Genomic DNA, 14,095 nt, shown 5'->3' with positions numbered 1-14,095 from the left:
CTGACTAGATCAGATCATTGTCTCAGATCTTAATACAAACGTGCATAAATTAGCCTCATAAACTGCGCTCGACTTCATGAAATTAGATATAAAAAAACAAACATACACTGTATACAATAATTACTCAGGCTTACCATTCGAGATGCAGCTCTTGAAAGCTATCAAGTAAGGCCAGAATCGCTTGAGGGACTTTTCAACCCCGCATCCAGCAAGGTGAAAAACGAAAACGATGCATCCGAAATCGGATTTCCAACTTTGACAACCGGCGCATTTCCCAACCAAAAATTCAATAAACAAACCAGCCATGAATCAAAGAAGACTGTTGATAGCAGCTGTATTTCATTTTAAGCATCCAGTGGGAAAAGACAGTAAAAAACATCACAAGTTGACAAAATACTCTGTCAGCTTCAGCTGTCAAAGTAAACAAGGTTCAAGATGCTGCATAAATTTTCTGCATGAACTCACCTGTCAAATTTTGACCAATCAGAGCATAAAAATTGGACGGTCGTAGAGCGTGATCAACGCGTGACTATGGTGAGAAAAGTGAAAAGCCTCTGTCTTCCCTGCTTGTATTTTTAAATGATTGGCTGAATTTTCGCGTCCGAGATCAGTTTGAAATCAAAATGTTAATAGCGCGGGGCCATAGTGACATTAACACAACAATTTCTGTCATCATGTCATTATGTTGCTGTCGTTCTCTTTGCCTTTGTATTTCTCTTTCGCGTTGCCTTTGTCTGTTCATTCTAGCTCTGTCTCGTTCTGCTTGCCGGCGTTTTTCACTATAATTTTCTCTCCTTCTTCTCGCTCTGACTCTTTCTACTTGCCGACTTTCTTCGCTAAAATGTTGTCTTCTTCTTCTACTTCTAACGCGCTCTCTTTGGCGATCGTCTTCGCTTGTTCTACGCGTGTTGACTCTTGCTCTCTGCCGTTCACCTTCTCTTTGTTCTCTGCTTAAAACCTGTCATCTACACGCTAAAATCTCTCTGCTGTTGTTTGTTGACATAATAGCTTTCGTAAGTTGTAATAAAAAGTTATAATGGCTCTGTCGAAAAATCTTTTTGCTAAGTTGCTTTGAAATTTCTTTTTTCAAAACCAGTTGCGCGATATAATTGCGCGACGTTGCGCCGTGCGATTTCCCGCCAAAAAATCTCTTCTTTCCCCTACCCCAAGAGTCCATGCGGACTACTTTCCACTACCCGGAAAGTCCGTACGGACGGACGTACGCTGACGTCATAACCAAAATTTCTCGGATGGGCAGTTTATCTTAGTTATGGTGCTCCGCTCGCGCGCGCTTCGCGCGCGCAAGGAGCTCCGCTATTATAGAAAACGACAAATCACAGGGCTCGTGGTATTCAGTGCTTTGTAAAACTAGTACGCTATTTGCTACCTTTTAAAAAAAGCAAAAAAGTGTCTTTGCATCAAAATAATTACAGAAATTATGGTTTAGTTTTGTTATTCAAGATTAAATTTAGGCCGTTTCCTATTCACTATTGCTACGGATGGAAAGGATTGAGACGGATTAAAAGTTTTTAAAAAGTGGGCCACTTTTTTTTTTGCTATGCTTGCAAAAAATGCTGGATCATTATACACCTCTGCGAATCTGCCCACCTACCCCTTCCTTAAGCCAACATTTTGCCCTAAGTGAGAAGTAAGTGTTAATGTTGGCTTAGGGGAGGGGTAAGTGGGCAGATGGTTTGTACTCGCTGAGGAAATTTGATTAATATCTGATTCATATCTCTATAAAAGCACTTTGAGTGTAGTTAAAGGCACAAAGTAATGACTTCAGCACAGAGTTGACCTAAAAAAGCGACATCCTCGTGACACGGCCCCTTTAAAACCGGACTTACTTTTATCGGAGGATCAAGGCATTGGAAGTGATAACAAAGCTTGCACTGGTCGCATCTGTAAAAAGTAGTAAAGAATAAATAAGTGAGTAAATAAATAAATAAACAATGTCATCAGGCCTGGCACTGATCAGGGTACTTAAGTCTGCAGAAGCCGCCATATTTGATTTTAAAAGCAGAGGAAATTGGGAGGGGGGATGTAGAAAATGTGACCATTAAAGTTGACATAAGCTTAAAAATATTACAACAACAACGAAATATAAAAGCAAACAAACAAAGAAGAGGGAATTTCAGGGTGGGGGAAAGGTCTGTATAACTCTTCTGCGCTCTGCGTTGACTTAAGAAACGTTGAAATCTTCACCATCTTCACCAAGACCATAATGCACCATAATTTCTCCTGGGTAATACAGTCGTCCCAAGAGAAATCGAAGACAATGGTTATGCCAAATTCCGGGGGAGTCTCACAAGATTAGAATTAGTGCCGCACTGTTTGCAAACACAACACTCAGTGCGAGAGTCTTCAGGCTTTTTCTTCTTTTCAGGTGGTTCTATGCTTCTTCGCCCAGGGCGCCTTCCTCTTTTCGCTGCAGGCGCAGAGCTTTCTTCTAATTTTGGCTTCTGCCAAAAATCAACCACAGATCTTGATTAGTAAACGGCCACAAATACATGCATAATTTTTCTGAGGAACCTGTTTAAGATGAACACGAAGTTGCATCAAACATTGTACTTCTTAAGGAACAGAAGTGTATAGGGGTAGATATGGCTGAGTCTGCGCGCGGGAAAGATGAAGCGAATCCTGTCTTCTCATTGGCTATCCAAGCCATGGATGCCACAGCCGGAGGTTTCTGAAATTTCCAGACTTTTCCCTGACAAATGCAAGTTTCCCTGACCAAATGAATTAACAAATTCAGAAATTAGTCTTTGACGGACTCAGCCCTCCCCTGCCCCCACCCCTCACAGCAATCCTCGCCGCGATTCATTTATGCTTTCAGCAAGTCACGTGGTGTGTAAAAGAACTGACAAAATAAATTTGTACTCTTCAAATTTCACTTTTTCTTGACTTCTTTCAAAGACTTAAATTTTCCCTTACTCAAAGTGAAATTCTCTGACTCTTGCCTGGCCTTGAAGATTAATTTTCCCTAACCCTTTCCTGACCAATAGTAACCATGCGAGAGGGAAAGATGAGCCCCTCCTGCACGCTCGGTGTTGGTCCCGCAGTAATGAGTTCTCTGTTTGGCCATGTAATTAATCCTTTGAAAATTAACCAAGCTTGTTCCATGAAGATGGCTGAGTATTCATCGTTCTTTTTTCGTTTTAATTGGCCAATATCTAGCAAACTTGACCTCAAGCTTGGTCAAGAACGCATTTTTCCTGCCGGAACAATGAGTGGTTTCACGATAAAAACATGCAGGGGTCGGCAATGCCCCAACTCCTTAGAACAATAAAAGCTGTAGGATATGGGGAGTAGTGACAATTGAGGTCCTGAAGAGGCGCAGGGATACATGAACCAGAGAGCCCTCACTTACTTTACTCTCCGATGTAGTGGTTTCACCTTCTCCTTCTCCACCTTCTGTTGCGTGCGTTTTTCGCTTGGATGACTTTTTCAGCTTGCGCTTTTTTGACTGAAAGGAAACGCAAAACGGATTGAAAATTCCGAAGGTATACTGCTACGAAACTCGCCAAGAGTAGTAACGGAATGTCGCGGAAGAGAGAACATCAGTACGTGTCCTCCTTACATGATATATTAGGGACCTTACGAACCGATAACGAAGACGTCCGTGAAGACGGCCCTGAAAAATAGACCACACATCCTTTCTACCATTTTCGCGACTATCCCAAGTCACCCGAGTTACTCAAACGAAGAGAATTTAGGTTGGAACTGAAGAGAGGGGACCGCGCGCGAGATCAGACAGAGATGGTAGAATTTATCGCCTTGCACAACTTAATAATCAATTCCACAGGAAAGAACTGCCGAGTGGCTTCCACTCAAATGGTCACGTGGCTCCACCTACAAGTTCCAAAGTCAGAATTGTATTTAATGTCTCCAGCGGTTAACTCCGATTGTGCCAGGCTTGAGTCAGTAGAAAAGATGAAAGTAGTTTGCAACATGTATTCCTGATGCTACTTGACTTACCTCTCCCTTGTCAGGAGTGAATTTAGTAGGTTCTTTGATAACCCGTCTTTGGCGGCCTTGAGAAATGGGTGTGGTGTCCTCAGTATCGACTTCCATTTCGTCATCATCATCGCTGGGGTCACACTCTGAACACTGCCTGTAATAACAAAAAAATACGCTAAGGCTTGAAAAATTAAGCATCGTGAAACAGTGCTGTTCCCTCGAATGAAGTGCACGTTTATGGAGATCTTATAGCCAAATTCGTTGTATCGGGCTGCGTGTTGCAAACTTCGAAAGAATTTTGGGTTTTTCTGTTCCGTCAATCATCTTAGCGGACCTCTTAGGAAACAAATGTTTACTTGTGATTGGTCCATTTTGATCCACTTTGTTTATTTCTGTCTTTCAAGGTTCGTTGCTTGTGATCGCCCTGTTTCGGGCAATAGTCGACCAGTTTTCTTCAAATATGTTTCTGATCTTTCTTATTCCTGTCTCTTGAGAGAATAAAGCAATGTCTGCCTCCTGCCCTCTACAAAAATACCACTCATCATCACGATTTCCTTCGCTATTCTTGAGCAGTCTAGAGTCATTCTCAGTTTTGTTTTTGCGGGCCAAGCTGGGCGAGTGCGTTGCATCGTCGCCGCTGAAGGGTTGAAAGACTAACCTGAAGAATGCAAGCAATTACTTCCCAAGAAAAATAAAGCGATCGTAAGTGTTCGAGTTGGTCTTTAGTTATTTCATAGCGTTTACGACCTCGTCCTGTCTGTGAAAGATCCAGCGGTGCAGAATAAGATATATCCAGTGATTCATAAAAATCTACATTGTTGCGGCATTCTATCCGACTTGAAAGCAAATCAATTATGTAGGTTAAAGAATTCTTCAGGTGCTGCACAGGAACTTGAATCGCATTTGACGGAATACCAGTAGCATTTGTGAAACCATTCGACATGTCATTCAGCAGGAATGACAACGTGCCGAAGCATCCACTAATCGACTCCTCGTTTGAATCAGAACGTCTAACTCATCAGCACTAGCCAACAGATTAAGAACGCTTTTTAGATTCTGTAAGAAAATCGCGAACCCACGTTCATTTCTCTCTCGTAACACCAGTGCACGTGACCGACGAGTACGAGCCGCCTGTTTGTTTTAGGTGCATTACTGTAGAGGCTTATGGGACATTTGCCAAAACTACGAAAAAATAATTATGACTAACAAAAAATAATTCTCGAATGGAAAAAATTAAATTATCATTATATTATGACAAACGTACAACAAAATCAATTAATTATCCAAAAAACATAATTATAGCAGACAAAAAACTAATCCGCAACCGTAAAATAATTTGCGTAATGAGCAAAAATAATTTCCAAGAAACATAATAATAAAGACGGCACATAAAAAAATTAATTCCTGGTGAGGAAAAAATAATTGTGACGCATGGAAAAGTTAAAAAGAACACGAAAATAATTACAGGCATAGGTAAAAATAATTACAAACAGAAGAAAATATTAATAGCAGGTACTCATCAAATTAATTTATCAAGAGGGAAAAATTAATCATGCAATTTTGACCATGACGGGCCTTCATATTTACTGACCAATCAAGCCTTTTGTCTGCAGCTGTTTAACAAAATTAGCCAATAACCGATGAGTCTGATTGAGACCTTTAAACTAAAGTCACACACAGTAAATCATCTGGCAGGTTTAACCATGACCGAGCAGTTCTGTACTGCAAAGCTAAATGATACGGTCGAGGGAATAATTATTCAGTTGTAGAAATTTTTGGAACGAAAAGTTCATGTAAATTTACTAGTACGTTAAACCATGGCTGAACAGTGCTGCTCTCAAGCGGTGAATTTTTTGCTAAAATTTACTCGCTAAAGAAGAACTTCCCGCCTTGCTTTCGTTGTTTTATATTTCACATTCTCCTTCCAAAAATCAATGAAAAGGTAGTCGCGGGGCGCGAAAGAATTTCACCCATTCACAAAATGTGTTCATGTAAGGAAGTTTCTGGATATATAACGTCCTAGTCTATACACGGACAGAAACACAAAAAATCTTTGTACTGTGGTTGCTTGTATTAAGCTTAAAGGTTAAAAAAAAAACAAGGAAAAAAAAGAGCATTTTGACAAGAAATGAGTTAACAAAAGAGGAAGGCCAGTCGCGCTCGCTGTACGGTGGTCCATTCAGACTTAAACATGGCGAGTTTTACATTTGAGAGTTATTTGAAAGAAAAAAGAAGGAAGACGAGAACAGCCCAAAATATTCGGTTCCAGGCCCTTCCAGAAACCTCACCGGCTTTGAAAACGCAAATCCTCGCTGACGTCACATTAAACTACGAAACAGGTGTTAAATTATTCAAACTGAAAGTTTGCGTCGGATGGCTTAAAAATTTTAAAAAGGATTAGAAAATAAAAAATCCATCACTACTTTATTATGTTTCAAAAACTTTCGGCTGGTCGATTAAATTGAGAGAAAAACCTCGCCGTTTCAACTTTTTAGAATGATTTAACCTTCTATTGTTAAACCAGCCGTTTTAGATTAAATAAGCACAACTTTCCCAGCTTGAAACTATTCGCATCTCAGTTATCAACATAGAGGTAATTGGAACTTGATGGGCACGAACCATGTATTGCACATTCTAAACGTTGTGTTTTCATTACGTATGTCAATAAACGACCATACAACCCTGTACTCTACAAACAATACACGCTGCGTTTGAAGCATATTAAACTGTCTACATTAACATCGACCGTCAAACTAGTCGGCTATTTTAAAAAACGAACGGAGAAGGGATGACTTAGGTAAAATGCTTGAAAAACAACCGGCAAGATAAAAAATGGCTGAACAGTACTGCAATCGAACGTTGGAAGGTTTTCTACAACTTGCCCGTTACAGAGAAACTTTCTTCTATTCTCTCTGTGTTTCAAACTTCGCGTTTTCTCTCGTAACAAGTCTTGGAAATATTTTAGTAATTCGCGCCTTACTGAAAGCTTCATCAATGACAGCCAACGTCAAGAAGCTGTTCCTTAGTCTGGCTTTCTCTGATCTTGGGGTGGGATTGGTGTCGCAGCTAATGGGCGGCATTATTTATGCCGCGATACTAAAGACAGCATCAAAAGGAGACTACAACTTAACGTCACTCTGTCCAACAGTTTTAAATTTGAACTGTTATCTCTTGTTTTTTCTCTGCGCTGCATCTCTCCTAACTCTCTCCACCATTGCATTCGACAGACTTCTCGCCGTTTCGCTCCATCTGCGATATCAAGAACTTGTCACGTCCAAACGTGTCAATATACTATTGATATCTATATGGTTAACAAGTTTTATCACTGCCTTGATATACATTTTCCTTCCGAAAAGTAATGAAATGGTAGCTGCAGTTATTTTACTGGTAGGGTATTTTCTGACTACAGTGGCATATGTTCGTGTTTACAAAGTCGTCAAATATCACCAGAATCAGATATACAGTCAAAGTCAGCTTCAAAATGCACAAACAAGGGAGGCACTCAGACAAAGGAAGTCCGCTTATAACGCTTTATTTGTCTATTTTGTTTTCTAGTTTGTTATCTTCCTTATTTGCCTTCTACAATATTGTACTTGACTAATACTTCTGAAATTTCGTTTCTCATAGCTAAATATGCGTCGTTATTCTTAATTTGTCTGAATTCATCATTAAATCCCATTGTTTATTGCTGGCGGTACCGAGAGATTCGCCAAATTGTAAAAAGCACAATGAAGAAAATACTTCGTTTGGACGAGAATATGACGTGAGGATGCGAGCTTCTACGAGACGAAATCTGGTGAGAACGAGCAATTCGAGAAGGAAACTGGGACGAGTTAACTTTCGCAAAGACGTCTGGGACTGTTACAAGGGACAAGGGAAAAATGACCAAAAATGACCGCGCTGATGGGCGCGTCCCCACCTGAGTAACAATTCCAGAAAAAAATGAGGGAAATATTTCGGCTCTAATCGTTTCAAAAGTGGCGAATGGACTTGCTGTGACCAAAGACCAAGGAAAGCTGTAAACGGAAGAAAATTGGTCGCTACAATTGGAATTGGTCGCTCAATAGAGAACCTGAAAGCAGACACCTTTGAACTAAATTCTGTCTACGACTTCCACGAAATGTAATGGACTTACAGCGCAAAAACACAAACATATGAAAGAGAATTTCAATTCAGCATTTTAAACATTGGGATTCAAGGCGATTTTTGTAATAACTAACTACCTAAGATTGAATTCTTCAAAACACGATCTGGTCTCTCCCAATTGCGAAAAAAGAAGACAGCTTTAGGGCACCTACTTAATGAAACTCAGTTCCCTTTTTCATCGTCAACGAACATCTTAAAGAGAAAAAATTAATAGGATTTCCCCTTTTTATGGACAAAACTGTGTTTGCTATGGCTCAAGAACCTTAACGCTTACAAGCGTGATTGTACCGATTCTTGCAAAGAATAAGTAACAATGTGACAAAATGGCCACTGTTCAAGCTGTAATAGATTTCCATCCAAGCAATCGACAGCCAAAGTAGTAGCTTACAACTGACTGTATGTGTCCATTGAAAGAGTGAAGTCTCTCTTCCGCTTGGCCGTGAGAGATCTGGGTACGAGATAAGGCGCGCCCTACGGCTTCAGGGCGGAAAAACGTAATGAGCATGCGTGAACTTTTTTTGCCCAGATCCCCTGGCCGGGCTTGAAAAAATGGCAGGATTTCAAATATTTTATTGCCTACAAATAAAATGTTTCCACTCACAACCTGGAAAGAACAGGCAATTTGTCTTCAAAAGTTACAAGCTGTGGTCATAACCTTGTAGTTACTTAATTTTCTCGAAGAATAACTCATAGTAAAACGGACTTTAACGACATTAATTTCCTTGCGTTGTACTGAAAATGTGCATGCGTAGGTCCGATTTTTTTCGAGATGCATTCATTCATATATGTGTTCATATAAGGAAGTTCCTGGATATATAAGGTCCGGAGCTCCTCTGTGGACACAAAAACAACATATCTTTGGACAGTGATTTGCCCAAAAAAATTAACGCTTGCCCACAATGTGTTTGAAGTCACTGAACTTTGTCGCACTCCAGCTGATATTTTAAAACCCTCGCTCGATCGGACACTCGTAGTTTCGCAGATCACTAAAATATAAACAAAATCCTCAATGTGGAAGTTATTGCGTTGATATGTGAGCAGAAAAAAGGTCAATCTTTATCTCGTAAAATCTTCCCAAAAATCGGTTTCAAAGCAACTACAGTTTTTTAAACTTGCTCGTTTAGCGCAGATATATAAATTTTGCTTTGTGTTGTCAAGTTGAACACGCATAACATAAATTAAACTCAGCCGATCATTAGAAAATACAGAAAATTGCACATAAGGATTTGTTTTGCTCGCCTCAGTCAAATCAAGCTGCAGCAATTGTTTACAGAAAAAGAGTCAATTGTTTTGAAGTCACTGTCGGCAGTTCTCTACTTCACAGCGAGTGAAAAGGACAATTTGCGTACAGAAATTGAAAGTTACTCTTATAAAAAACAGAAACCTTCACAGTGCAATCGAAAACAAAACTATGTAATGAAAAATGAAAAAAACTCTGTCTATTATTACTTGAGCAAGCTTTGAGCAACTGATCTTGAGTAAGCTTACTGGCCTTTTATTTCCGAGAAAGTTTAATAAGCGCACAAGTTTGTTCACTCTGATGCGTTATAACAGCAATATGGTTCTTTGACTGAAGACAAAGATAAAGCTGGTTCTGCAAAGGTAATAAATCTGGGCATGTAAAAAAAAGTAACCGTAACTACTAATAACAGAATACACACTGAGAATACAAGCGGGTTTTAATTCAACCCGGCGAAATCAACTCATAAATTAATCGGATGCACAATCAGAAAAATACTCGCCTCTTAAGAAATGTTCTAAACCTTTTATTCCACCTCAGACTGACGGAATGATCCGTTTTTCCTTTAACATTGGTTGTTCTGAATCCAAAGTAATTTTCAAGCGACGAAAAAAAAGCAAACGTGTCAAATTAAAATGCTTTACAAGGAGGTAACGATCTAGCCTGAAATTCATCCGATTGCTTCGAGTCGTTTTCTCCTCTCAACAACGTCTGAATCGACCGGCCGTTAATGCCGTCCAGTGACGTCACTCACTACACGAAAACCGGGTAGTGATTTTGATTGGTTGATTGTCTAAACATTCGCACAATTATGTATAATTATGAAAAATTTTAGCGGGATTGTCGCTTGATATTCAGCGGATCAAATCCCTGGCGTTCTTTCGTTTAGTTCAAACATTTCGATAAGCTTAATCTTTATCTTAAACAGCAAAATTGCCCTTGTCTTCGAAACCGAAATGCTAAATTGAACTGTGAATGAAGAATCATTGCGGAGAGTCGGTGGGTTTTTTATTTAGAGCCGCTTTGTGCTTTCGGCGGCCGGTGATTTTGTTTACGCGAAGTTTTGTGAGGTCAATGTTATAATTCGACCTTCTTGCTATTTTTACCGTCAAGTGTAATGATTCTGTTAGCTTTTCTTTCTTGTCTCCTTGTTTTTTGTCTTCGTTAAGGACCAAATAGCTTCGCTTCAATTAAAGCAAATCATTCTGTTTTTGAACTAAGTGTTCCGTGTGTGTGTTTATTTCATTGCGTGATTGCCAACGAGTTTGATTATAGAATTTAGTAGAGTTGTACTGCACGCAGTTGATAGTTTGAACGTTAAACATGAATTACGATCGAAAAAATAAGGCAGTTCTGTATCATGCAGACATTTCCAAACGGTATTTCTCGGTTTGCCACGTGAAAATCGTGTTTTACTTTTTGCATGAATTAAAACAAAGGTCAAGGTGTAGTGACGTCAATGGACGGCATTAACGGCTGGTCGATTCAGACGTTACTGAGGGAGTAATGACGACTCGAAGTAATCGGATGAAATTCAGGCTAGTAACGATCGCACCTCGTGCATTTCACTCAGAACTCCAGCAACAAACAAACAAGCACAGTCAGCACACAGAAAAGCCCGCCTTGAGCCTGCGGTAAAGGATGCGCAGAAGCTTGCGCAGAATGTTTTTCCGCCCTTAACCCTACGGCTTGTCGTAAGCCTACAGCGGAAGTTGCAATGTTGAGGCTCTATAGAGACGAACACATATACTCGTTGGCATTCGAAAAGAGTTTACAAATAAGCAAGGTCATTCGCTGTGCGCTAGTCAATTCAGAAAAACCGTCGCAAGTCTACATTTGAGACAAATCTCAAAGAAAGACGAAGGAAGAAGAAAACAGTCCATAATGTTAGGCTCCAGTCCATTTATAAAAACCTCACCGACTTGCAAGATTAAAAAGCCTCGCTGACTGGACGTCACCTTATTAACTACTACTGAAACAGGTGCTAAACGTTTTAAAACTGAAGCATTGTGTCAAATGCTTAAAATTTTAAATAAAAAATTAGAACTAAATCAAAATCCATCTGTATTTTATCATGTTTCAAAAATTTTGCTGAACTGTTAAATTTAGAGGAAAAGCTCGCCCTTTTAACGTTTTAGAATAAATTAAAGTTCTTTTTTCTATAACGAGCATTTGCAATTTCAAAAACAATTGGTTCTTCTTAGCAGGCAATAGCACACATGTCAATTATGGACAAAGAGGTAATTGGAACTTTATGGAAAGGACTATATATCGGGTGTCCTGATTTCAATACTAGTGTTGCAAAACCTTCCCCTTGTATCTTTTTCTGGGTTCGCCTCGTTTTATACAATTTGATTCGGTGTTTCAGCCCTTAAAAATCTATACCAACAATAACACTGAATTTCTTTTTGCACTCTACATATATCATTAAGTCTAAGGCTTTAGTTAATCAACCGGCTTTATTACGCGCTACAGCAGGTGGCCGATGTGGAAAATAGCTAATAAACGGACGGGTAATCAATGTAGATATCAGTTTTAACCACGAAAAATCCATGCATATTGTATATATACAAGTAAACCTATGGCTGAACAGACCTTCACTCACTTTCTGGATTTTTCCGTTAAACTGGTTTCCTACAGGAGAAGTTTCTTCCTTGGTTCCTGTGTTTTAAACTATGTATTTTCCCTCGTGGCGACTCTAGGAAATCTCTTAGTCATCCGGGCCTTAATGAAGAACTCAACGATACCAGCCACCGTCAAGAAGCTGTTCCTAAGTCTGGCTTTCTCTGATCTTGCAGTTGGATTCTTGCCGCAGCTAATGTTCGCCGTCATCAGTGCCGTAATGTTGAAAATGGCATCAAGTAGAGACGACTTAGCCTTCTTTTGTCCAACAGTTTTGATTGTCCATTTATATTTTCAGAATCTTCTCGCCTTTGCGTCTTTCCTGAATGTTATTGTCATTGCATTTGATAGACTTCTCGCTGTTTCGCTCCATCTGCGATATCAGGAGCTTGTCACGCCCACACGTGTTACAATATTGTTGGTGTCTTTATGGTTAACAAGTTGTGTCTCTGCCTTCCTTGTTATTTTCCTTCTGAAAGGAATTGCAATGGCAGTTGCGGTTATTTCCGTTATAGGATATTTTCTGACAACCTTGGCGTATGTTCGTATTTACAAAGTTGTCAGATATCATCAGAAACAGATATACAGTCAAAATCAGCTTCAAAATGCCCAAACAAGAGAGGCACACAAACAAAGAAAATCCGCCTATAATAGTTTATTTGTCTCTGTAGTTTTCTTAGCTTGTCATCTTCCTTTTTCGCCTAGTACAATGTTGTATTGGACAAACACTTCTGAAATTTCATTTCTCGTAGCTTATTTTGCGTCGATATTCTTGATTTACCTGAATTCATCATTAAATCCTTTTGTTTATTGTTGGCGGTACCCAGAGATTCGCCAAAGTGTAAAAAGCACAGTAAAGCAAATATTTCACATGAACGAGAACATGTCATAAGGAAGGAAATAAAGCTCTTGCTAGTTTAAACTGAAAGTCTTTTTCAGTGTCTTTGCGAAGTTTGGAAAACGAAATTTAGTAAGAAAACTAACGGACTTGCTTTAGGCCAAAAGAAAATGAAAAAGGTAAAACAAAAAAGAATAGTCTATTAAAAAATGGAAATGGTGTTGAGAAAAATTGGAAACGACACATGACTAGTAAAGTGGTCACCGTTATAACTTTCCCAAATTTATCACAGGAACAAAGTGATGAGGATCTTGTCATACGATGGTCTAACTTTGCTTAGCCCTTTCAGCCCTAAGATTGATCAGCATCAAAGTTCTCCTTGTAATACCTATATTTTACAAAACGGAGCGGTCATGAGAATTATGGACATGATAACACAGATTCTTTAACAACTTCTCCCAACTACTATTATAGGAAATGTATAGGGACAACAAATGAGAATTTGAATATAGACATTACAATTTAAAGGGTTAATATGTGACAAGTATAATTCTTGCACAAAATGGTTTTAGATCTTCGTCGAGAAAAAGCATTTCAAATTCCACTGACTGACGTCGGAGGCACAAGAACATGACGAACGTGTCACTTTCAAGATGCGTATCATTTTATTCTGGGCAATCGAGAGCGAAAGACAGTTGCATATTTATACAATGGAATCCTGATTTTTTGGCATTTAGTTGGGAAGAGCTTACACACGAGCAAGGTTATTGCGCTCGTTTTGCGCTAGTCCATTCAGACTACGTAACACCGTCGTGAGTCCCCAGTTGAGGCTAATTAGTTTCCAGTCCTTTTTTAGAGACATCACTGGCTTTGAAGACTCAAAAGCCTCGCTGACGACACCTCGAACTAGGGAACAAGTGCTAAATTTTTTAAACTGAAAGATTGCTTAAAACAAAAATCCACCAATATTTCATATGTGTAAATCATTTGCTGGTCGGATCAATAAACAGAAAATACTCGCTGTTTCAACGTTTTACAATGATTTTAACGTTCTATTTTTATACTGATCGTTTCCAATTAAGCAACTGTTTCCTCTCTGCAGGGAGTAACTCACATCTCAATTATGGACAGAGAGGTATTAAACTGGAACTTCATGAAAAAGGACTATATATTACGGGTGTTTAATTGTTTTGTTTTCAAAACCAACCTTGTTTACAATTCGATTCAGTGTCTTAACCCTTAAAATTTTGTACCAACAATAAGAATTGCAGTATGCACTCTAACTATAA

The 14,095-nt window shown here is 39.2% G+C and overlaps 1 protein-coding gene across 1 annotated transcript; it reads left to right on the top strand.

The window, feature by feature from the left end:
* Positions 1-11,927: 11,927 nt before the first annotated feature.
* On the top strand, positions 11,928-12,860 carry LOC140931491 (melanocyte-stimulating hormone receptor-like). The gene has a single exon (XM_073381301.1). The coding sequence runs from the start codon at positions 11,928-11,930 to the stop codon at positions 12,858-12,860; it is 933 nt and encodes a 310-aa protein (XP_073237402.1).
* The last annotated feature ends 1,235 nt before the right edge of the window (positions 12,861-14,095 follow it).

This window comes from Porites lutea, chromosome 3 (assembly GCF_958299795.1).
Source record: "Porites lutea chromosome 3, jaPorLute2.1, whole genome shotgun sequence".
Taxonomy (NCBI): Eukaryota; Metazoa; Cnidaria; class Anthozoa; order Scleractinia; family Poritidae; genus Porites; species Porites lutea.
Note: the sequence above shows the minus strand (reverse complement) of the source record. Positions and strands in the feature narration are given on the sequence as shown.